The sequence below is a fragment of the Pezoporus occidentalis genome, unplaced genomic scaffold (assembly GCF_034315485.1).
Source record: "Pezoporus occidentalis ecotype Australia unplaced genomic scaffold, CSIRO_AGI_Poc_V1 ctg60, whole genome shotgun sequence".
Classification (NCBI taxonomy): Eukaryota; Metazoa; Chordata; class Aves; order Psittaciformes; family Psittacidae; genus Pezoporus; species Pezoporus occidentalis.
Window position 1 is genome coordinate 2,055,482 of NW_026915944.1, and position 26,845 is coordinate 2,082,326.

General features: G+C 35.8%; 1 protein-coding gene across 37 annotated transcripts in view; it reads right to left on the minus strand.

Annotated features, from left to right (window-relative positions):
- The window catches only part of RBFOX1 (RNA binding fox-1 homolog 1), a 1,275,045-nt gene that overhangs the window by 57,604 nt on the left and 1,190,596 nt on the right, over positions 1–26,845 (minus strand). For 30 of the 37 annotated variants that reach the window (XM_062639410.1, XM_062639411.1, XM_062639408.1 and 27 more), the window contains 2 exons: positions 21,042–21,095; positions 8,946–9,026 (listed from right to left, as the gene is read on the minus strand). In XM_062639410.1, the coding sequence (XP_062495394.1) occupies positions 8,946–9,026; positions 21,042–21,095 (135 nt within the window). The remainder of the gene's footprint in view (positions 1–8,945; positions 9,027–21,041; positions 21,096–26,845) is intronic. The other 7 variants (XM_062639409.1, XM_062639412.1, XM_062639407.1 and 4 more) reach the window with 1 other exon arrangement.

Sequence of the window (26,845 nt, forward strand, 5' to 3'; positions counted from 1 at the left end):
AAGGTGATGCCAAAGCCTGGAAACTATCGTGTCAAAAGGATCCTAAACTTTTTCACTGTGAGGGTGACTGAGCACTTGCACGGGTAACAAAGTCTCCCACCTTGGAGATACTCAAAAGCTGGTTGGATGTGATCCTGTGCAGCATGCTAGAGGTTACACTGCTTAAACTGGGGGGCAGATGAGGAGACCTCCAGAGGTTCCTTCCAACCTCAGCCATTGTGAGATTCAGTCATTTGGCGATTCTGTGATTATATATCTCATCCTTCTATTAGTGTACTGTATATTCAGCTACCTGAATTCCTCAGACATCAAGGGATTTCTCTTAACAAGCAGGAAAAATGGAGGATATGGAGGGATTTAAAGTAGGTCTTTATTTGAAACTAAATCCTACAAGTTAAGCTTAAAATCACAAGATCAACAACTTTGTATCTCACAGCCAGAGTACATTGAGATGTACAGTCAATTGTTTGTGCCTACCTACTAAAAATGAGTAACACAGCATCTAGAGTGCAAAGTGAAGGAAATCCTGCATCCAGGATTCTACACAAAGAATATTACATACAATAATACGATCATGATGCAAAAAAAACAGTGTAATTCTCGCTATTTAGAGGCATATTGAGATGAGTAGATAAAAACAGTCCTATTGTCCTAACTCATAGGATAGTCGCTACTGCCAGTGACAAATGCTGTATCTCTACTAACAAGAAAGCACTAAGTTAAGACATAAAATGCCCAGCTACCCTTGGTCAAATATTGGTTTTATTATTTGAACTGAAGGGTAAAGATAATTTCCACAATTTACTATTAAAAATGTCATGCACACCTTTCCAATGATCTCCTACCACCCAGGTGTAGGATGGTGTACAAATTAGAAAAAAAGTCAGTGGTACACAATTCAGGATAGGTGTGTCTTTATGATTGAGTGTACTAGATCAGACACACTGCACCATCACTGAACAGATTTGCAGGAGTGAAATGAAACCCATATTTATAGACTCTGGACAACTACGATATATCTTACTGCTGGTTTATTAGTCACCATTTAAAATACTAGATAGAGGGTAAAAGGACAGTTACTCTGAAAATAGTTACAGAAGGACAATATACAGTGATACAGAACACAAAAATGATGTAACAAAAATTTCAGGCAGTGCTACCAAAAAAACTCCAAAGAGGTTAATTTAGGGTTTAAAAAGGCTGATATTTAAATCAAGAATATAAATATAATTTTACTCAATTTTGTTAATTTTGTATTATTGTTGTAACTATCTGGCTTAGAAGTCAGTGAAGTTACCCTGTATTCAAATTCCTGTGATTTTGTTCAAAACAAAGTTCAAAACAATAGGACAAACCAATGCTTAAAAACCTAAAGACATTTCAACAACAGATGAATCAATAGTTTTCTCTGGAAGTGACACATGATTTTTCAACCTTTTACACTTCTATACACAGTGGTAGAGGGAGGGGGAATAATGGAAAGCAATCTGTAAACTTCCCTTCATACTTATTATTGATACCTTCTTTATTTTTCATGTAAACCCACTGTATTTAAACATAAGGACAAGCAAGGGCACTTTTCACATTACTTCTGGCTTACTACCAGGTGATTCTCTTTTACCTTATAAATAAGGGCAATTAATTAATTCAGGAAGCACATTAAAAGATAGTTGCATTCCTAAATGTTCAGTAATGAGGTTTTTGTAGCCTTGACATGATACATGTGATTGGCCTTCTCAAAGGCATGGACATTTCACTCTGGGCAGAATTTCTGCACCATTTCATTCATGAACCTCAGTCCTACAATGGTTAATTTGGCTTAATCACAGAACTGCTTTGCAGGGCTACTCTACTTTTTTCCTACGAAGCAATCAAAAGCAGACAAAACTACATACATGTTAATACAATCTACTAATATATATTTTAATTGTGATGAAGTGACCTGCCATTCCATTTTAAGAGAAAACAGACCAACTAAAAATTAAGTTTGCAGATATCTTTTTACATTTAATTTGGAAATACTGTAACGTAGGCAAATTATTATACCATATGAATGGTATAATAATTCTTTAAGTTCTTTAAATATACCATTTATGAATGGTATAATAATTCTTCAAGTCATTCCTGACACACATACCAATGCAAAATAGCAAGCTTACTAAAGTCTCTCCTTTACCAATAACAGTAAAAGCACAAGAAACAGACTAAGAAAAACTACAACAACAAAATCAGAATAAATTAATCATTGATGTCATTAAAATAAAGCATATGTCCATTTGGATTTAATATAGTCAGCCATGTCAGACAACCATATACTAAAGGTCAGGAGCACCTACACTTCCAATTGCTTGGAGTCTTGGGATAATACCATCAGAAGACTATAATCATTGCAATATAATTTTCAGGTAATTGCATGTGTGCAGTAGATTAAATCTGACAAAAACCAACTGAATCGAGGTTTCTAAACTGAATGTTTCCACTAATGATTCTGCTCAGAAGCACACTTCAAATCACCTTTCAAAAATTCATATTTTCCCCATGTAATCTTCTTAGCATTGGAAATATTCCAGAATACAACAGAAATGTCAAAGGTCTTACTTCAAACCATTAACGATGCCACACAAAACCAAAACCTGGAATGTCTTCACTGGAACAAAAATAATGAAAATAGTTTCATACAGCATGTTTTAAGTAGTTTACTAATATTCCTAAGGCAAGTAGAATCATAGAATCATAGAATAGTTAGGGTTGGAAAGGGCCTTAAGATCATCTAGTTCCAACCCCCCTGCCATGGGCAGGGACACCTCACCACTAAACCATGTCACCCAAGGCTCTGTCCAACCTGGCCTTGAATGCCTCCAGGGATTAAGCATTCATGACTTCCTTTGCCAACCCATTCCAGTGCCTCACCACCCTCACAGTGAAAAACTTCTTCCATATGCCTAATCTAAACTTCCCCTATTTAAGTCTGAACCCATTACCCCTTGTCCTGCCACTACAGTCCCTAATGAAGAGTTCCTCCCCAGCATCCTTATAGACCCCCTTCAGATACCTACTTCTAAGTGAGGACATTCAACAGACATATTGAATAGACAAGTTTCAGTTAATTTTCATTTCTGTAGCACAGTGAGCCCTCGGATGGACTAAATCCTACTATTGGATGTGATAATTATACTTAATATTTATTATACTCCCTATCTATTACAAGCGTACTAACAAAGACCTGACTTATTCCCTACCTATGAATCAGAACAAAAGACCTACAGGAAAAAAAATCTTTTAAAAAATACTACATGTGTCTGTCATACATAAGTGTTGATAAGATTTCAATAGAGGACACAAATAAAAAGCAAAATTCCCGTATCATGCAATTAAAACTTTAAGCTTTTGCTAGAGATTTTCCTTCACTCCTGGTATATAACACATCACTTTGGATCAGTGGGATTATTAGGATAATTTAGGAACATTTCTAATGCCTGCTCTGAAGTAATGGAATGTATTTTAGTGATTTGCTTTAAAAGAACTTAAGCATTAAAAATATTTCTTGTCAAAAATATTACAGGATGAAAGGTTTCTAGGGAATTTTCTGAAAGAACTGCCTTCCCACCTTTCAAAAACATCTCATCTTTGCCTTGTTGTTTTCTGGTTGCTCATAAGCTAAAATCCCAGGGCAACATAGTTTATTGTTTTAATATCTGTCTGACGCAAAGCGCAAGTATTCTCTGGTGAGTGCTTATCTGTCATATATACTTCTGTGAAAGGAATATCAAGACAAATAAGATGTTCTAGGACATACCATGTGATTATGAGTTTGGCACTGACTGAATTTTGTTTAAAAATAGTTGAAATGATAAATACAAAAAATATCTACACTGATGTTTTGAGGATAAAACTTGAAGACCATTGGGTTTTAAATGTTTTAATTATAAAGGGTGTATCCTATTTCAGTATGAATAGAGAATGAACACTTAAGTCCATATATAGGACAAAGTGAGAGGAAAAAAATATTCATCACTGAAACAGTTAAAACAGTAAAATTCTCCTCTAATAATACTTAGAACTGTGAACTTACTTTGTATTAATTAAACTCAATGTAATGGCATTTTCTATATTGAAATGAATAACCAGTGATCTGGAAATTCATTTAGACCATTAGGTTAATTACAGAAACTGATGGAAGTTTTATCAGCCAATTACAATTAAGTAACGTGAACAATGTGGGACAGATTTATAAGCATTTGTACCACCTCAATCATTTCTGGATACCACCACCTCTTCTTATGAAATTGTAATCAATATATCAATTAATAAATGGGCCATCAACTTCATTTGCCCTTGGGTATGATAAACTAAATATCTGATTTATGCATTTTCATATTTTTCTTTTTTTAATTCTATCCCTTTATTGCAATATGAAAGATTCCTTAATTTTTAATAAAATATTATTAATTTTTAATAAAATATTAAAAATTATGGAAAAAGAGTGCATGTATTTTTGAGCTGATAAGAATGCTTACTGAAGACTGTCACATTTAGAAAATGTCAGCCAAAACTGACATAAGTTTAAAATGTACTCATTGAAGTCAAGGCAAATTCTCTTTTACGGCTATGCAAAACATTTGGGAAATACAGGCATGTTTCTGCGCATCATCTTGAACAAAGACATGCAGCAATTCGCTATTTCACCGTATATGTTAGGTATTTAGTCCAGTGAACTGTCCCATTAATACATGCTCAGAAAAATCTACTTAGTAGTTACATACCTGGTAAGTCAAAGCATCTTTATTTGTACTTGGTCCTAAAATAAAGCCTGAAAGTTATGAAGATCAACCTTCTGATCTAGAAAGTGAAAAATATTTAGCTGCCTTTGAACTCCTATTAAAGCTTCTGATTTTTCTCCCACTGCCTTCCATGGGACCTGGGTATGCAGAACTGTGAATTTTTGAAAAATGCGATGCGTGTCTTTAGGCTGGGTTCCTCGCTACACCAGCTAGGGCTTAATGAGCCTGGAAACACTGATTAGTTGTTCCAGTTGTCTACTGGCAGGTGCATCTCCTCTTCCATCCTCTGCCATGAAATGGTTATCAGGGCTATTCAGAGACACACACTACGAAGACAAGAGACAACAAAAGTAACTTGAAAGCAGAGAGGTTTCCACTGTTAGGACATTCAAGCATTGGAACAGATGATCCAGGAAGGTTGTGCAGTCTCCATTGTTAAAGGTGCCCTGCTGCAACCTGGTCCTTCCAACCTGAATTATTCTATGATTCTAAGACTTCATGTCTTCCTTCTTTCCCACGTTTTGGCTCTCATTAACTTTTATTTCATTCACATTTTCAGGCACTTCTATAATATGGAAAAATGGGGAAAATGGCACTAAACAGTTTTTAAATTCCTTGCATAAATTCAGATTCCTCTTTTTGCCTTTTTTAAACCACACATACCCAGCTATATTACTGTCCTTTGTAGAACAGTGATATGGATACTCAGTGACAGAACTTTTTCCATTTTTGAATCTTCCATTTCTCCAGTAGGGTCTTCATATTCTCATGGATCCTATTCATGAGTGGCTTCAATTAGGAAAAGTTGCACATTTTTTCTTGATATGTTTCTTATTTACCAGTAGATACAAAGTTCTTCAGGATTTTAAAATTTCCTGTGGAAGCAACTAGTCTGAAGAAGTGGGGGCAAAAAGAGACTGTGAGTTACGTGCAGCCAAACTGTATGATTTATTACGTTTCAATGAGATATGAGGAGCTTCCAGGAAGCTTCAGTAAGTGCTTACTTATTTGCTGGGACTTGGTGCACTCTAATATTTCTTTTCTGGATATATCTCCTTGAAATAGTGGTCTATATTCTTCACTGAGATAATGATGAAAGATTTAGCTGAAATCCTTGAGATGCCAATACTCTGGGAATCTACAGCAGCCAAGATGAGACTATTAGCTTCCTTATTTTGGTTGTCTCGATAAGGCACATAATATGTCCTACCAAGGGATGTGAACATTTTTGTATGCTGAAACTATGCTTTCTGCATAACGAATAATCTATTCCAGAATAGATGTGCGAATGAAAAACTGATCCAGGTCCCATCTTCTGTTTCAGCATAAGAGAACAGATGAGGCATGAGAGACTATTGCTACTGATTTGTTCCATTGCTTGCAGAAGAAACAGCTCATTTCTTTTTGTATTATGCAAAGGGACAGAAGCAATGGAAGGAAGCAGAGCCATGTTTCCACCTTCTGCCATATTCAGAGGTATAAGTGATTACTGTACTAGGAAATGTACAATGTGATACATTACATACATTCTGGGGAAATAAAATGCCAGGAAGGAAAGAGTAGCCCTAAGAAACGCATTCTTCTTTCTGGCTAGACAAAAAAAATGGGGTAAAAGTGTTCAGAGACTACTAGTGACCAACACAAAAGTCAGAAAGTTAAGTGTGAAAAAAAGCTAGCCAAATCAAGAAAAATATATTTTACTACCATGTGTCAGTTTTAGAATATAACTTGGGACCAAGAGATGAACAGTCAAGGCAAAGGCAGCATTTCTAAAAGCGGGGACGATCCTCTTCCAAATATCTGAAAATTCCTAAGTGCCATTAGCATTTAATGAACTCCAAGCCTCTCACATGCCTTTAGAAATATCAGCTCTTTCCATTCTGTTAAAAAATTGTAATTTTAAAACCTCTTCATTCTTACATCATAAGCTGTTCTAAAATATTACACAGTTATAATACCAGTGGTAACAGTATTCAAAATTATTCAGAGATGAAGGCTGAAATATTGTTGTCTATATGGAATGATAACAGTAAAAGTATTAGTCTCCTAGACTCTAATGTTAACTTATCAGTTATCATTTCAATATTATAAATGTGCATAAAAACTAGAATATAGAGGGTCTATAAAATAATAAAAGAAAGAAAATGAGACAAAACTCAAGCTTTGTTTCTATGCGCTTCTTAGTAGAATTTCCTACAGAAATAGAACTATTCTACATCTTTATTGAAAATCTTGTAAGAAGGAGAAATATAAAAAAAAAATTACAATCATTAGTAACCAGGGTAATTTTGTATTATTAGGAGTTGTGACCCTGTGGGGGAAACTACATTTTGGCAATATAAAGTACTATACATAATAAAAGAAAAATCATGACTTCCAGACACACAGGTTCAACAAAAGTGTAATGATTTCTACTGCAAGGGCTACTAGCAATCTCTGTTATCAAACTGTTTATTACACATTGACACGTGGGAGGCAGACAGGTAAAGTCTGTTTACTTATGTATTTGGCATAATTGAAAACAAACAGGTGTTTGTTAGGATACCATTCTTCAAGGAGCACCACTGCAAAATAAGACTTTTCAAAGGGACTGACTCATGAGACATAATGGAAACAGTGAAGTATGGAGCTTAGCTAGCTATATATGACTATCTAGGGAATTAGTAACAGTGGAAATACTGTATGATGTAAACAGCAATCCCTGAAATAAATTCCCTAGGCTAGAATTCAGAGAGCTGAGAGAAACAGGGTAAACTCAAAAAAAAAAAAAAAAATAAAGGCTTTATTTAGAGTACTTCCCAGAAAACAAATACTGCCTCATTCCCCCAGAAGCAGCTCCCTAACAGTGACATGAATGAACTGCTTGGATAATTTTTTAAGAAATGACTTTCAGTCAAAGATTGCTATTTCATTGAAAAGGGAGTATTGATTTAAACAGTATTTCATTGTTACTATAAGGATTAAAAACAAAACACTGCTTGGGAAACATGACATAGGACAAAATATTCTTGGCGCACCTGGAACCAAATGCAGTTTAAACCGATAATTTCATTTCCAATTTAAAACACTTCATATGTTTTGTTAGTTCACTATGTATTTGTAGACTCTTGATTTGAAAGTAGATTCCACATTTGTATTATAGAAGCAACAGCTCTAGGGATGATATTCATATCCTTTAATGTAAGAGAGTTACATTACAGTATAGAGGACCTCTATGGAACTCTTTTATCCTCATTTCTGGTTTTAATGCATAAAATCAATTAATCATTTTAGTAGATTAGATAAGCTTTAAATGAGTAAAACTGCATTCTAGACTAAGTGCAATCTTCATAAAGAGCATATGCATTAATGTTGTTAATTCAGACAATGTAAAATACTTTCTTTACAGAGGACAGCTATGAACACAGAGCAAATGCTGCTGTTCACCCTACTTTAGCAAGCAGCAATTATTACTATTTCATTCAGCCACAGGCTCCTCATCTGATTAGATTTCAGAATGGGCATCAGTGGTGCCACCAATACTATGTAAAACACTGATAACAAACAGTTCTGCTTCTGTCTCAGAATTTTAGAGGACGCATTCCTACCCTAAAGTTTTGTACAGGAAAATGGCTGATGGCAGTATCTATTGTTTCAGCTTGTCTTTGCTATTTTTATTAGGCTACCATTTTACAATTTAAAATACCCACTTGTACACAGTTTTTATCTTTTGTGAAAAAGACTTCAGGTCTATTTGCTTCCTGACACAATCAAATGACAGCATAACATAAGACTTCTTGTTTTTTAAATCACAGTTGTGACCAGGATAGAAAAACAAACACAACTTCATCTTCTACACAAAATACAGAGTGCACAACAGTACTGGATTCCAAAATAAACCCCATTGTGACTGCAGAAATTTTGACTGTTTCTGTAGAACATTGTACTATAGGTATTATTTTAATTATTATTTTAAAATCTACTTTGAGGATAAATAGGCAACTAAAACCACTGAATTATCTGTTGACATTACTTACATATGCTTATAAACACATTTACCTTAACAACAGCTATTGGGAAAGTTTACATTTTTAGGGGGCTTAATTCACATTAATTCGCTTTTGTCACGAAACAAAACAAAACAAAACCAAAACAAAACAAAAAAGAGCCGTAACACTAGCTTACTTGTGGATGTGTATACTAGTGAACTGGGGGCACTGTACACGGGAGATCCCTCCTGGTTTGCCTGGCACAGCAGCACCCTGCCTACAAGAAAGAGAGAGAGAGTGGTATCTGGTTTTGGAACACTCATACTAAACCTCAATTTTTATCTCAAAACAGAAATAAAGTCAGAACCAGAGCAGTGCAGTGAAGCTGGGGCACATTTGTCCTTTGACTTCAAAGCAGAAAGAGCCCCAAAGAACACGCAAAATCTTACATTGGAAAAAGCAAAACACAGACATCTCCCCAAATACGAACACCCTTTTATATCAGAGGGGGAAGCTGGCACAGGCTTACAGCACCCACCAGCCTCCCCCCAGCTGCTCTCCCAGTCTCTGCCCTGGTTCTCCCAGACAGAAGCTGCCTCAGTAGCTCTGCAGCTAACAAGAGTCACCAGCCCTCCCCACACCACCCGGCTCCTCTCCCTACCCTTGCCTGAAATGAAAGGCCACTAGAGAAAACACAGCAGATAAACCAGACCACAAAGCTCCCATGTACAGATGTTAGGCTGAGTACAATCTCAGTTATACTGCTTAAATTAACACTGGTGCAAGCAATTACTAACACATGTGAAGATTTCAGTGATTTTGCCTGAATGAGAAATACATAAACATAAGATACTTTCCAGTAGATAAACTGGATTCTGGATTAAGAACAAAACCAAATAATGGAAACTTTTTTTTTTTTTGAAAAAAAGTAATAACCAGGTCAATTTAAAACAACACTTTTGCAATGCATGCTCATTTTGAACAAATGAAAGATGTTTTGGCTTACTTCCAGTGCTTTCTGCTTTTTGTTTTTTAATGAAATTAAATAAAATGCCATGTATTTCAACATCTTCCTTAAAATTATATTTTAGCAGTCTTAGCTGAATACGGCTACAGGAAGAAACAACTATACTTTCATACTAAGAAAAACACTTCTGCACTTCTGGAATACAGGCCAGCAGGAAAAGCAGGTTTAGCAGATACAGGTATATACACCTGCAACTGGGTTAGCAGATACAGGTATATATACACCTGTATACACACACAAAGAATTATATATACACATACACAGACATTACTTCAAGCTGTCAGGATTTGTGACACATGCAATTTCAAAAATATCAAATTTACATGACTTTAGAAGTTGTACATTGAAACAAGAAATGTAACTTAACAGAGTTGAATCAAATATGTTTGGAAGGAAAAAATTAATTACAAATGGCAGGCATCTTTTCTATGTAGTATTACAAGAGCAATTTTAACTTACATTCAGCTACCAGAGTTCTTTCAAAAAATAATATATATATAAAAAAAAATCTGTCATTAACCAGTTCTTTGATTATTGCTTGCAGCTGCCATCTGAAGTAGAAATACAGGAAAAACAAAGGAAAATAACTCATGTAATTTATGCAATTTAGCTGTGAGCACTGGAAATGTCATGAAGTATTATGCTTCTAGCCTTCCCAGACAATAGCCTAATAACTAAGAGGATTTGGAGATGCTAGGGCTTTTTTTCCCATCCATCCACTACTAATCTGAAAGATAAACCAAACTAAAACATTTTGGTTTCTTCCTTACTATAAGACAGCACACAGCCAACTATATTGATAACATCAATATCTATCTCTCGGCCTTCCCCAAAAATCCACAACAGGAAGCTGTTAAATGAACGTATACCTACTGAGATGCTAAGAGCATGCACTACTTTCAGGCTAATGATGAACAGGACCTATCAACACACTCGCTTGACACTAGGAAGGTGTACATCAGAATATGGATGTATTTTAACATCATAGATGCTTTAAAACTTGTTATTACAGACGCCTGAAAATGAGTGAGCTGAAGACAGAGAGGCACTCATCCAGCAAAGCCAAATGCACAAAGGAATCATTAATATCAGTAATTTTCATTAGTTTTTAAGATTAATGTAATTATAACATCTTCAAGTATGTTTATTAAATATATAAAGGTTTTTAGAAATTTAGGATTATAATTTATATTCTTCCACATATATTCCAGATGACACTTTGCTTGTTCCATGATCCACAGACCATTCCTTTTTTTTTTGCAGCTAACATTCTTATATTTTTTCTGATTTCATGTCATACAAATCTAATTTTCCTTACTCTAGTCTTCTAATTTCTAATGAAAGTACTTCAAAACAGATGCTTTTTCATCCATGCTACCAGAGTGTATTTAATCTGTGGCACAGAGCTAACTGTATTTTGAAAATATGCTTTCAAATTTGTACATAAAATTAATACTAAGACCTAAACCACTATTATTAGATTTTGTTGTAGAAAAATATTGACCTTTTTAATCTAGTTTTGTGACAAAAGATTATTTCTGCTGCATCCAATCTCAGTATTTAAAATATTTAAATTCTAATTAATACAACTAGGGAATGATTCAATTATTTACAATAAGATCTTCCAGATAAACTCAGAACATTGAAACAGTTTATAAATGCCCTAATGGGAAAAAAAAAGCCCCAAACCAAACCTTACTCTTTTTTCTCCTAGAATACTAAATTCTAGCATGACTGAATATAGGTGTTTTCATTTTTTTTTTTTTTGTTATGGTTTTGTTTTTAAGAAAGTGGATTTTAATTTAAATTTCTTAACATTTCTGTTCAAACTGCAATTTAATAATATCATGGAGCTAATGAACTTCAAACACTTACAGTCATCCAGTCTTTAATTCCACAATGCCTTCTGCACCAGCATATTTAAGGCTGGTATTTCCTTATTAAGAACAATCAGCATGACTTTTTGCTTTTCTCTAATATAAGTATCTGTCTGGTCACAGCAGACCCATCACCAGTGCTACTGGATTTTGGGGATCATCAGCAGAAACCCCTTCCCAACTTACTCCATCAGAAGGATCAGAAAAATACCAGCTTATGTTTCTGAAGCATGTGTTCACTATGGGCACACAGGAGAGCTTTAGACAGGCCAAGGGCAGAAGGGAAACCCAGCTCTGCTGGGTCCACAGCGGCAGAGCAAACATAGCACAGGATGCAGTGCTGTTGCTGAGCACTGCTGTATCTTGGCAGAGATCCCCCCAGACAGATGCACTGCTCACCCTTGCCATACAGGCTGCCAACCTGGACAAAAACTACTTTTCAGATATAAAAATATTCCCACTCATACTTCTCTTCCCCCTGTTTTCTCTAATAGTCCATGATTAAGAATATACTGTTTGATTAGGCCCTTTGTTGAAGCACTATAGTTATTTTGAGGAAATAATTACTCTAAAAATATTCAGAAGAAAATTATGTGAAGCCGTTGTTTTCAGAATAGTAAAAATTACATTCCTAATGGTTCCAAGATATCTGACTAAAAGGACTTTCCTGATCATTTTTTCATACTTTCAAAAATAAGTTTTATGCCTAGTTACTACATGACTGATATAAACTATCTACAGAGCATAAGCAGAAATACCAATGTACCCACAGGCTCATACAAGACATATGATGGAGTTAGCTGCATTTCTCAAATACTCAGGTAGCTAAGAGGTACCCAGGATCAGCTACAGGAGGACATTACAGGAAATTATAAAGGATTTTAAACCACTTCTGCTGAAAATATCTTTTAACTGGAACTACTGTGTAACCAGTGCTACAGACAGCCTAAAGTAAAGGTCTGGAGTAAGTTTGAAAGAATTTGAACAATTATTTGGAATCCCTTATGGCACCCTTTGTGGAAGTATAAATTAAAACACTTTCAGCAGAAAAAGAATCATACAATTAGCTAAAATTATGCTACTGATGTAAAATAAGCAGTGTTGCAAGGCCATGATCACAGCTCTTTCCTGCTGCAGAAAGTAGATGGAACTTTTCGAAACCTTCACCACTGGGGTGGTATAAAAAGGAAAAAAGGGAATACTGGCTAGAAATATTTGTGTCCCATTTTGCTTATGTTATTAAAAAATGTTATTTTATGACTCTAATCTAAAAGCTGCATTATTTATTAAATTCAGTGACTGCTATGCCATTTTCTCTTTCTCTCAATATGGGTGGATATTACATAGTCCAATCTTCTCCCTGGGTTAGTTCTCAGATATTCTGTTCACTGTTGCGCTTTGTACTTTCTGCAACAACTATTATGCCTATACACTTATTTTCTCTTCAATAAGTGATACACAAAGGGAATTATAAAGCTGCATCTCTCATGAACACATCATGAGATTTACCAGTCTGTCAAGGATCCACATAAACACTCTATGTCAGCTCTTGATTTGCTGTTCCAGAAGTGTAATTTAGTATCGTTCTTTCTGGACAGAAACAGCATTATCTTTGTTCTGGTCTGAAATACTGTTCTATGATGGGTCACTTCAAAATGTGTCACAGAAATGGATAGCAACACCCAACTAAAAGGACACTGTTGTACAACAATAATGTGTGTTAGCTTCTATTGTTCTATCTGACTAGGGAATTTAAAGACAGCCTCTATCCTGAATGCATAATAGCTGTTAAGTGCTCTCTTAGCTCTTCATTATCAATACTCAAGCTGCACGGTTTAGAATGCTTTTGAATATGCAGTTAATTCCAAAAAAATGCTTTGCGAGTGTCTTCAGTTATTTGAGATCTTTCTCTAAATGGAATAATACTCCTTTAGATTTTAACACAACTAGTCATGGACGGTTGTGTTGATACATTGAATTGTTTCATCCATTATCAACAAAGAATTCAGTAGCATCACCCAAAACCTTTGTTCCAATATGTTAAAAATACAACCAAAACTTATATTTAATTGCCTTAAAGTTATGAATTTCATTTAAACAAGAGACTCTCATATTAGGGAGGACATTGTGAAATAGTATGTCCAAAGGTGAGTTCTCTAAGTCCAAATAAGTACCTATAGTACCTTTTAACAGCAAACATGAAATACATTCAATTATTGAATAACCTGTGTATACTTGCTGCTGGTAATGAGAATGAGAATCTGTGCTCTACACATACACTTCTGTAGATTTAAGCTGCTTTAACGCTTAAATTAATTTACACATGCAATCAAGGTTTAACACACAGCAGAGTTGTTTACCATTCCAGTTAACCCTATTAACTTTACATTTCATATATGACTTTATTAATTTCCATTTCAGAATAGTTTGTCTGCCTGACTGCCCATTCAAACACATGGATCTTCAAAACTTTGTTATTCTTCTAATCAGAGGAATTTATTCCCCTGCATAACTGCTATTAACTTATCTAGCACTGTAAATATCCCACCCAGTCCTGAACAAGCGTTTTATCGATGATCTAAATTTTCCTCTGAGAGATTCTTAAGCCATTGCTTTCTACAGATACCCATAGGGGCTATTCGAATTACAGTCTCCATTTTATTCCATCAGACAACCAACATGCATATTGTAGCCTAGGCCTCAGGTCCAGACAGTGCATGCCTAAGCTGACCTGTATTGTCAAGTAATTTGTGAGACAATAGCAGAAGCTATAAACCAGCTACATTTACATCTGGCCTCTAAAGCTACACCATACACAGTCAGGAGAGTTTACTCTGATCCAGGTTTAGTCTTCTCCCCTGAAGCAGACAACCCCAGTGCACATGGCTCAAAGCTGTCCAAAAGCCAATCTGCATGACATAGAACTGCCAGTGTGCACAGAGTCTCCAGTACTGTTCCCAGTGCTGTTTCTTACAAACAGAATCATAGATGAGGCCCTCAGTGATATGGTTTGGTGTGGTCTTGGCAGTCCTGGGGTCATGGTTGGACTTTACAGTCTTAAAGGTCTTTACCAAGACTAGTTGGTTCTATGATTCTATGATTCTGTGATTCTATTTCACGTGTACTAAACCTGCTCTGCAAATCCTAAGCCACCATGCAGCAAGTGGGGATAACATTCAGATTTACTTAAAAACTACGCTAACGCTACAAACTAACGTATTAAAAAGAGGATGCCATGGAGATAGTTGTGGAAAAAATATTCCAGTATAATGTTTATAATTAGATGGTTTTAGGCTGCCGCTGTATTTACTGAATTTATCTGTGGTCTGTCACTAATCAGGAAGCCATAGAACATGTTTTTATTAATCACCAGAATGATGCTTAAATTAAAGAAGTCAAAGCATTGTTTTTTCCTCAAAAGATTCTCTTAACGAGTTCTTAATGCTCTTTCTAGCCCTTTAAAAACTGATCAATTATATCCACAATAAAAAAAACATTTGAACAAATATACACCTGGCCCTACTTCCTTCTTTAGAGCATCTATTTAAATAGACTTTTTGTGCTCTTCTATGTATTACATCATTCTATGCATTTTTTCCATCCCAGAATAGCTGATATAACAATTCTTCACTTTTCTTCCCTGCATCAACTTTTGTCATTTGCAGCCATGCCAGCTCTATCCACTGAGTATTCTTTGTCTATATACTAATGATATGACTTCTACAAAAATCTTCAGCATCAGTGATTTGACCTGTCACTGGAGAACTGAGCAGCTCCACTGCTGATATTGCACAGTAGTGGGGATGCAGAATTTTTTTAAGTAAATAGCTAGAACAGATGCTGAATTCCATTTTTCTACTGGCTTTATTAATCTTTTATAAACCAGTATGTCCACTCTAATGGCTGGCAACAGCTCTACAGAAGTTTTAGAAATGCATTAGCTGACTCCAGAGGTGCTAATCTAACTAGACTGACATCATTTGTATGGGCACTTTAGCATGATTTTTGAGACAACAGTTACAGTTTTATGTTTCGAAAAGGAGCATTTATATATAATAGATGGAATATTAAACAATAATTATTTACTTTTTCTCTAGTTAAAAAATTACTTAAACTGTTTCACTAAGAATACTGAGAATATGTTTATTTAGAAAAATATGCTCAGTTGATGAGTAAATTTAAATCTAAGTGTATGTATTCAAATTGTAAAATTAATTAATCTATAGACAGACAACAAATTTTCACCAAAATTATGCTTTAAAGATGTGGTACAGTGAACTTTCACCCTAGGATTAGAATTGCTGTGCAAGCATATAATTTAGCTTCACAAACTCAAACCACCTTCACTGAGAAGTGTTTCTAGGGTATTTGCTGAGCCTATGCCAGACTCATTTAAATTCAAAGAGAAACACTAGAAAGATTAAATGAATCCCAGGTGCTCTTACAATCCAGAAATAGATGTTTTAAGACATGAACAAAGAGAATTAGTGTTAGCAAACACACAGGCATTCTCTCTTCCCCTGGATTCCTCTTGCTTAAATGCATGTTTTTATATATATACCTGCATATACACATATAAATATATATAGTACTTCACTTCTTACCTATATATAACATTATATTCAAAGTTTTAACCAAACTTATGAAGGGAGTTTATTACAAAATCAACTTCTTGGAGGATACTTCTAGCTCTCAAATCCACAGCATGCTAAAAGGTCTGATGCATCTGAAACTGCTGGCTCTTCTAAAGAGCATATAAAACAGGAAAAAGCACATGCTCTTCCCCTTTCTTCCATTTTAAATGATTGGGGAGATTTCCCAAGCCATGCTGGAGCCACTAACTGTCCAAGAAACTGGTGCCTACATCCGTTTCCTTACTGGGTTACGACTATTTGTGAAATGAATACATCTACTCAGGTACATGGATGACTCTTGAAAGTAGCTTCTCAAAAATTTTTAGCACTTCATGACTACTCAAGAGAAATATTATGTAATTAATCTCTTCAGCAAAAGGTGAATGGGATCTCTACTACTTTTCATTAAGCTATGCTCTATGACTTGTTCTAATGGTTCCTCTCTATTAGTCTCAAGTTCTTTCTCCACTGCCAATTTAAATTTTGATGGTTTTTGTTTTTAATATTTTTTGTTGGTTATGACCAGATAAGAATATTTTCTCATGTGGATCACTGAATTAAACTGATCTCTGAAAGAAGATTCCCACGGATTTTCTGTAACATCTTTTCCCCCACTTTGCATGCCAGAACTGTCAAAAAGAAGCCCCTCCAAAAGGTGTATGCCCTAATACTCCACCACTTGAAAGGACAAATTTTTTTAAAATGACATTATTGTGTCTCAAGCTACCTGCTTTAAAGGACTGATCTGATTGATGCAACACCTGAAAGGAACAACATGGAACTTTTGCTTTCAGACTGCCTGAGGCTGAAAGGAAGGCCAGGTATTACAGGTAAACTATACACTACACAAAAATAAATATGCAGATAAAAATGATACTATAAAAACCCTTACTTACTTAACTTTAGTAAGTTAAGTAAGATAAGTAAGTACCAGAGTACTACCAGTAAAGAAACCAAACTGCAAATCTATTTTGCCAGCCAAAGATGAGTTTATGGGGGAAGAGAACAGATTGTAGCTTAACATAGCAAAATCATGTGTCACTATGGGATGGATTTAAAATTGGAGGGATGCACAAATGACTGAAAATTTTTCCTAGTTTTCATGAAGACTTTGTGAGACGAATCACATGGTGCTTCTTACAAAGCCCCTCACTATGACCTGCCTGAGAACTTGATAGTTTACAGGAAAAGATAAGCTGAAATGGAAATAACAACTTCATTAAAAACGTTTCTTTCTCATGAGAAGGAAAAGGACCTTAATTAGTATGCTTTTACTTACTAGAAGGAAACTTTGTGGACATCATTCAATTTTTTTAAAATAACTTATGAGTTATCATATGCAGAAGAATGGAATTCTGTGAAATGCTGAAAGTAACAAATGAAGAAAATCACTGTCCTTTTGTTTTCTATGAAAAGTCACGTTAGGACTTTTTAGTGGAGCAGTGGGAGGGGCAGGTGGTGTGCCAACCAGCCAGCTCACCAGCACAGCCACGGGCAGCAGCTATGAGGGACACTTGCTAAACCTCGGAATTACAACAGCAGTCTTCAAATTAACATCTCACTGGCAATCCCTATTAATGCTATCACGTAACATAGACATGTTTCTGGAGTGTTCTAGTTTACTACAGCATGAGTATTTCGAAGTCAGGAAAACAGTCTTAGAAAGTCTACTCAGGAAGAAAAATCTAGTGTTTCGTAAGTATATTTTTCTAGTCCTCAAGTAATACTTCACTTACATAGTGTCGGTTGTGCATCTGCTACGTATCTTAGTCTCCATTTTTAGCTGTCATGTACTTCCTCAGTAAAGGTTTTCTTTTACAGAAGTGTATACCCAGAAGAAAAGCAGAGCTATAGCAATCATGCCACTGGTCCTACTGTTTACCATTATCTTCAAAGTTTTAGGCTTGATTTACATTGCGTTCTTCCCTATTTGACTTTAATTGTCTGCTTCAAGTTGTCAGGACATAACTATATCTTAGATTTGCATTGCATTAGGGGATCTTTTCCTTTCTCTACTGATCTTGTCTTACGGAGTAATTTAACTCAATTCTAATTTTCTTTTGCATGCGGGGTGCTCTCTATCCAAGGAAGTGAGTTATGTGTATTCAAGTGGTGCATCTTATGAATCTTGTTAAGCTTTACCGCCTTATAGCCTGCACTGATGGAATATTTAATCACAGAAATGAGTTGGCAGATATGATGTACAATACAGTTAAGCCTTGCGGCATGTGTCTTCACCAGCAATTGAGAAGCGGGTGAATTTGCCATTCATCAGCACCATCCTGACAGCTTTGTATAACCTTCTGTTTTTCTACTTATTTATGAAGATTAAAGATACTTTAAATCAACAGTTTCTCTGAAAATGTATCATCTTTATTTCAGAAGTGGCCAAATTTTTCATCATTTATTAGGAACTAAAGAAACTTCTTGCACATCACTATGAAAGTGATGGTTCAATTTTAACATGACAATGTTGGAGAAAATAATAAAACCAAATAACCAGAATTCTGTCTTAAAAATCTCATTTCTAATTTCATAATCTTCAAAAGTGCAATTGCTTCTTCTCTAAATAAGGTGGTAGGTGGGAACCAAAAGGGAAAGATACATCACAGCATTCTATTACGGCATGCAGGAACTGCATTGCTCTTCTACTGTTTCACTTTCTAATGAGATCTGCACAGAGCTATTTATTTATGTGCTTATTTTTAAGGAAACTGCTGAAAAGAAAGTTAAAATGCCTGAAAAAAAAAATCTATTAGTCAGTACAGAAAATAAGCATTTGATATGCATTAAAAAAACCCAAACCAAAACAAAGAAGCTGCCTGTATGTATAAACAGAATGATAATATGAAATAAATGAAGTAACTTCATAGAACTTTCTCCATAGGTGTAGTGGAGTGCACGTCATAATTCACAAAATTAAATTAATACTCTTCTAATGGTAATTAAAGATCCTCATTAAGAAGGGCAAACACCTCCCTTGTGTTGGCAATAAAAATGCACTTGGGACTTTAGGAGGTTATACAAAAAAATCAATAACCTGCCATTTTATAATTAAAAGACAAAATAAATGTTAAGAAAAAGTCCAGTAAATTAGGAAAATTACCTTCAAGAGAGATTGAAAATATTGATTTTAATTTACAAACTATGTGAACTCTTCATGCCCTACTACATGAGGCAATTATAAGTCAGATTGTTAATTCTGCATACACGTTAGAAAATTGATTACTGTACTATGGGAATATTATTACATTTGTCATTAACACAAAGTCATTTATATAAAATGACTAATAACTCTGACTTTCTAATTTATGCAGGTTCAGGGCTGGTTCACTAACTACTCAAACGAGATCAATATAAATTCCTGTTTTCAATGTAGGCATACATCAAGGATGGAAATAAATTTTGCCTGCACTAAAATTACAATCCCATGAATGCCAAGTTAGTATTTTTATTAGATGGTGCCACTTTTATCCTAACTGGAACATTTTTATCTATCTTAGAAGATGGCACTGGATGTATTACAAGCAGCTTTTTAAACATAAATATCTGTTTGTAACAGCAGTACTATTTAACAACTTTTATCTCTTGGAGTCCCTTGAACTAATGACAGTTTTTCAGCTTTGAAGAGTGGAGGCTTGAATATCTATGAATGGAGATTCCCCAGCTTCTGTGGGCAACCTCTTCCCATCCCTAACCACCATCTGTGAAAAACGCTTTCCTAGTATCTGCTCTCTATTTGATGTAAAGAATGTATTCTACAATTAACTCTCTATCCTCCATTACCTAAGTGTGTGACAAGATATATTTTGGGTTTTTAAAACATTATCAGGTATTTGTATCCAGTATACATGCACCCAGACAACTGAAAAACAGATCCAAATGGAAAAGTCAAAAATTCCCAGAATTTCCATGAAAGTCATGGAAGACCGATGTATGATTTTGGAACCTAAAAAAGGCAGGAAGGCATCTTTCTTCCCTATTAGAAACATTTGTATTTACTATGATTATTTCTGACTTAGATGTAAATTATTAGCTTTCAAAAAATGGTGTGGTTTTGTTTGTTTTTTTTTTTTTAACTTGCTAGTGATTATGTTTACAGGCAGGATTCAAATTTCTTGAAATCAGCTGGGTTTTGGGTTTCACGTTTGTTTTCAATACTGTTGCTAAAACACATTTAGAAACTGTTGCTAGCCATGACTGATTTCCAGAAGAAAAAGACTGTATCTCATCAACTCCAAATTGTAACCAAGATCTCAGTGAAGACTCAAGTGGTAATACAGATTCAGAATACAAAAATTCTAAGAAACGCAACAAGTAAAAATAAAATTTAAAGAAAAATGTTCAATAAAAAATTATTAAAACAGATTCTCCATACCTATCTGTGTCGATGTACATGTATATACAAAAATACATCGATTTTTGTTGTTGCTGCTCACTAGGCTTAAATAATTTCTGGAGAAAGCGATTGTACTGAAATATAAAACATATATAAAATAAAATCTTATATAAGACTGGGATACTGCAGCACATTTCATGTTATACTATCCACTCTCCAATAAAAGATATTCATACATCTGAGTATAAACTTTAGTAGGCAAGTTAAAATCCTGCAACACAAATCTGTACATGACTTGCAGATACTGTGAATCGAAGAAACCAAACCTCACACCAAATGCATACTCTGTACTTTTGCATGTTTTAAAGAGTTTTAAAATAAAACATGGCATGGACAACTATTGTGTAATCCTTACCTGCATAGAATTCTGGACTATAAACTGCACCAACAACTGGATTTAATTTCCAGCCTGCAGCAAACATAAAAACATAATGGAGTTAATATTGCAATTAGTGATAATAATAATTTTTTTAATTTTATTTTTGGATAGAGGTATACAGATAGAATGGCTTCAAAAAGTCATTTTAATAAAAGTTTAGATTTAGATTACTGATCTTTAATATCAGATTCTGAAGTATATGGCAGTAAGTAATGAAACAAGGCATTCTCCAGGCATGGAGTAAACTGGAGTAAACTATCACGTGCACTAGCTTGGCTGCAATGCAAAGCTGCTGTGGATTTATTGCCTGAAGTTACAGAATTGAGTCAGAACTAGTTCAAGTATCCTTGTATCATGTAGCAGCAGAGTAGACCAGGTCTTTCTCATTGTGTTAACTCTGGTTACAAGCCAGAGAGGCCAGAACAGTTCATGTGCTGGACAGAAACAGCAAATGAAATAGCAAAGGTTGCAAGGCAATCAAATAATCTGATAATTCAATTCTACTCTGGGAAAAATGAAAGCTTAGACACCATGTCTAAGAAGAATGTCTATTGTGAGCTGAAAGAGATTTGTGCACTGTGGAACCCCAGTCAAACATCAGAGACTTTTGTTTCCATTTGCATTTTTACATCAGGCTGTCTGTACTGGAACAGGACAATTACAGGCAAATACCAAAAGCGACTGCACCTCCTGCATTTGCAGATGATAAATGCTGTTAGCATATTGCTATAAAGTAGCTGGCATGTAAGAAAATGTTGCAGTCACATTCTGCAAAGCTCTTTAGTGGTACAAATGCAGCCCCTGCCTATGTCTTAAATAATTCCTGTCCTCCCACAGCTAGCATAAAACTAAAGCCCAGAACCCACAGATATTCTGCAGCATGTTATGGCCAAACTCCAACAAATTGCTGTTGTGTCCTTAGACCCAATGTGGCTTTTCCAGGTAAGACTGGAGTGGCCAGGCTTACCGCAGAAGTAATGCCTGTGTTCGAAGTATATGTAATGCTAAAGACAGCAGTGCTGAAGGAACTCAAGGGGAAGAGGTAAGAGAACAGCAGAAGAAAACGGGCAAACTCAGCACTGGTGTTTGTTTTTTTTTGTTTTTTTTTTTTTTAGGTGTTTGAACAATTATTTGAACTAGAGGGACTGAAAAATTAGGGTTTTTCCAAAATCACATTTGAATCAGCAGAGTGGGAAGCAACATCTGTAAACAGGAATAAAGAAAAAAAACTGAGCAAAGGCACCTTGTGAACTCAAGAGCTGTGGTACTTTAAACAGATCCTGTAACTAAGCTCCTGGAAACAAAATACAACCAAGACAGGGACAGCAAGACTTATCAAAATCAAAAGAGCCAAGATTATAGGAATATAAATGCAAACTGTGTTGAGGTTTGATTCTGCTTTGGCCATATCATGTAATGTAAAAGCATAGTAGAAGATTATAAAACCATAATGCATTACAAGACTGATATAGTGTAATACAAAATCTCAATAATACAGAAGAAAACTATTCCTATCCTTTAAAAATACTGCTAACTCTATCTGATGCTCAGCAACCATTTACCACTTAACTGTTCAGTACCAGAGGTAAGGGGTGTTTTTTGAATGCAACCCGTAAGTTCAGAGTAAAGAGCAACATTGCATGCAATATGCTCTGCAGAAGTAATTGCAGTTGTTATACATACCTAAAAGACAATTATGGAAACTGAAAAGTGGCCAACCAAGAAAGGCTAAAATTACCTTCCTCCTAAAAATATCTCACCTGACCCTTCCATTTTACATACTACAGGAGTATATTTAGGAATGTCCCAGTTTAACAAATACTCTTAGCCAAATTTTGTGTGATAGAAAATCACCCAAATTTTGTGACTCTCAGTAAGTATCTTACTTCTTAAAGACTAGGGAAAATTTAATATTTCACATTCATTACTTCCTCAGAGGACCACTCATCAACACCACCCAGAATGAAATTACATATCTGTCAGCTTTTGCTGTTAAAGGAGCTAACAGAAACCTCTCAGATAAGTTACACCAGCAGCACCACAATTTGTCTGAGAGAAAGAAAAGATCTCAGAAGAGGCAGATTGCTCTTCACAGCTGAAAGCCACTCTCATATTTCAGTTCCTTACCTCTCTTACAGTAATGGCTGTCTCATCTAACTTTCTGCAGCTTATACAGGAAATACTTCATTCATCATGAAAATAACAGTAATTAAACTTAACTTTATCTTGTCAGCTAGCAATGTGCTGGCCCATAGCTGTGTGGGTTAATCAAGTGTGATAGTAGTTGATGTATCTGAGCAAGCAGCTGCCAAGTAACCCTACTTCAGCAGCTGGAGGAGGCAAATTCTCTGCAGTGGGTGTAATTTTGTGCATTTTTCTTACTGACATAATATTAACCTCCTCCTCAAGTTGAAACCATAAAAGCTCAAAACTTAAAAACCAAACGAGGAAACAACCAACCCCTCTGCCTGCCCCCAATCCCCACACATTCATGCAGAGAAATGCTCATTATGTGTACTAAAGGGAAGGAAATAATCATACCACACAGTGTAATAAGCATGGTAGGAAGTGGGGCATGGCAATGCAGAGAGGACTGTTTTCACTTCATAGGCCAGACTGGCATGTGTGGCTGGAGGAACGCTCTGGTGGGAAAGAAGCCCTGCAACATGGTTTGGTTTCTTCCTGTTTGCATGCAGAGTAGGGAGGAAAGGGCCATGGAAGGGAATTTAACTGTGGTAATAGTCACTAGCTATGATTTTGCATTTTAGGGCAACAAAAGGCTCAAACTCAAGGCACCCCAAGTATAAAGTTTAAAATGCGCTTATCCTTCTACTGATCTCTGTTTCAAGTTCCTCAGGTATTGCTGAGGTTCTCTGAATATACTTGCACGTAATTCTCTACTCCCTACAACACCTGGGTGAGCACCCTGAACTGCAATATGGAGAGCAGAAGAGAAAGGATGGGCTGGAACATCCAAAAATGTCTCCAAAGTATTTCTGTCAACAAATAGAACTCCTGACACTGAATTAATGTGCAAAGAAAAGGTAGTTCTAGCTCCAAAGCACAAGATCAGCTATCAAAATCATCCTGTGTGATAACAAATATGCACTAAAAACCTCTTCTAGAAATTGACTGTGTATTAACTGCTCATTTTGGCAACCATCAAAAGTCACTGGAAAGCACACTTATTTCAAAAACCATTTAGGACACAAAAGAAAGCCACTTTTTTGAATGAAGCTGCATATACTTTTTAAAAGTCTAGGGGTTTGTGCTTTAAAATCTACTGACTTTTCCAATCATATTTACAACGTGAGCCCTGTATTCAAAGAACCAGCAGTGTTTGGGAATGAAAGACAAAACAGAGTGTATCTTACTTTTAGATTACAATAAATATTAGTGCCTGATGTTTTGATATAATATGTGCCCCAACTATGTTTTTAATACCTGCCAATAACATGTCAGTCACCATAAAAAATAAAGCCACACATTAAAAAAAGAAGCAGTTCTGGAGAGATAGGCATGTACGAACAAAATGTTTCTGGCTATCTGCCTCAGACGCATCTTGCAAGAGTTAATATGCTCATAGAAGAACACAGAAAAACTAGCCTTATATTTTATTTAAAAGATGAGACCTTTACTTTAGACAAAATAATCTTTAATATTCAGCTATAGCACTGGTTAATTCCTGACAAAATGATAAAGGACTAGAATCATACAATGTCAGGATGACTGATAATACAAGCACTGATTAAACTAAATGAAGCACCTTGCATGTCTACACTTCATTCCTTATCACTTGTAATGATTATGTAAGAAGAACATGCGTTTATTTCAGGGGACCATAGACACTAAAAAAATAAAAATATTATGAATTACAATCAGAGTTTGTCTTTGTAGATAACCATCAAAAGGTGTGCAAGAGAATGTCCTGCGTGTCTACCATCCTACCACCTTGAATGTATAGATTCCCAAACATAAATGATGATTTTTATGAACTGAACAGGATATTCCTACATTTGGTGAGATCTAGTCAAGATGGAACAGGATGGAAAATGGCAGACAAAACACTTCATGTGGGAAACAGCAGATTTCCATCATTCTGGTTTTGGATATTAATAAAAGATAACATATTACCTAAGTAATCCTGCAGTGCAGGACACAGAGGTGAACCTCCTCTAAAACCAGATTCCTAAAATCCTCATATCTCAGTTTCCAGCCTCCCCTTCCCTTAGCACTGGATGAGCTGGTATGTAACACATTATTTGCCAATTTAAGAGGTTTTGTAGCCTTAGGGTAATATGAATATAAAATAGATATTATAATTTATGCCAAAACTACTCTTATCTCTGTATCATTACAACATAGCAAAGTTCATAATAACATATACATATAGTTAATTTAGCTTCTTATTGCAACAAAATCATGTGATCTACTCAAGCTTCATGTTTCTTACGATAGATTCACTGAGATGTTTTAAAGCCAGTAAAAAAGGAGATTCTCCCATCTGCATCATTTGCCAAGTTCCATATTAACATACAAAATAAGGAAGAAAGCAGTTTCTGAGAAAGCATGAGGAATTTCAGACTCTTCCTCTCCAGTTCATTTTAACTAGCTCAATTATCACATCAAATGAAAATCATCACTGCATTTTATTTTTACAGTGGTAGGAAAAAGTTTTGGCTCTTTCATTAAAAAATAAAGCCATTTTGTGCTCTGGGTTTTAGTAAAACCTCATTAAGGAGATCTCAGATGTAGAAAATAAGATCCATTACATTTCAAAATGGAAGAGTCTAGTCTACCTGTGGAAACTTTTACTCTATGTGCTTTCTACTGGATAGGAAAAAATAAACTGAAAAGAAAGTAATTATAACTACACAGTCTCATAAAACTGGAAAATGCAATTGTAATTAACTTCAATTAATATCCATGGGTCCTGATGAAATCCATCTGCGGGTCCTGAAGGAGCTGGCAAATGAAGTTGCAAAGACACTGGCCATCATATTTGAAAAATCATGGCAGTCAGGTGAAGTTCCCAATGACCGGAAAAAGGGAAATATAACCCCCATTTTCAAGAAGGAGAAAATGGATGACCCAGGGAATTACAGACCAGTCAGTCTCACCACTCTGCCTGGCAAAATCTTGGAGCAGATTCTCCTGGAAGGCATGCTAAAGCACATGAAAAACAACAAGGTGCTTGGTGACAGCCAGCACGGCTTCACAAAGGGGAAATCCTGCCTGACCAATTTGGTGGCCTTCTATGATGGGGCTGCAGAACTGATGGACAGGGGTAGAGCAGTTGATGTCATCTACCTGGACTTGTGTAAAGCATTAGACACTGTCCCACATGACATCCTTGTCTCTAAATTGGAGAGACATCAATTTGATGGATGGACCACTCGGTGGATAAAGAATTGGCTGGATGGCCGCACACAGAGTTGTGGTCAATGGCTCAATGTCCGACTGGAGACCAGTAACGAGTGGTGTCCCTCAGGGATTGGTGTTGGAACCGGTCTTGTTCAACATCTTTGTCGCTGACATGGACAGTGGGATTGAGTGCGCCCTCAGCAAGTTTGCCGATGACACCAAGCTGTGTGGTTCGGTTGATACGCTGGAGGGAAGGAATGCCATCCAGAGGGACCTCGACACACTTGTGAGGTGGGCTGATGCCAGCCTTATGAAGTTTAACCATGACAAGTGCAAGGTCCTACACCTGGGTCAGAGCAATCCCAGGCACAGCTACAGGTTGGGCAGAGAAGAAATTCAGAGCAGCCCTGTGGAGA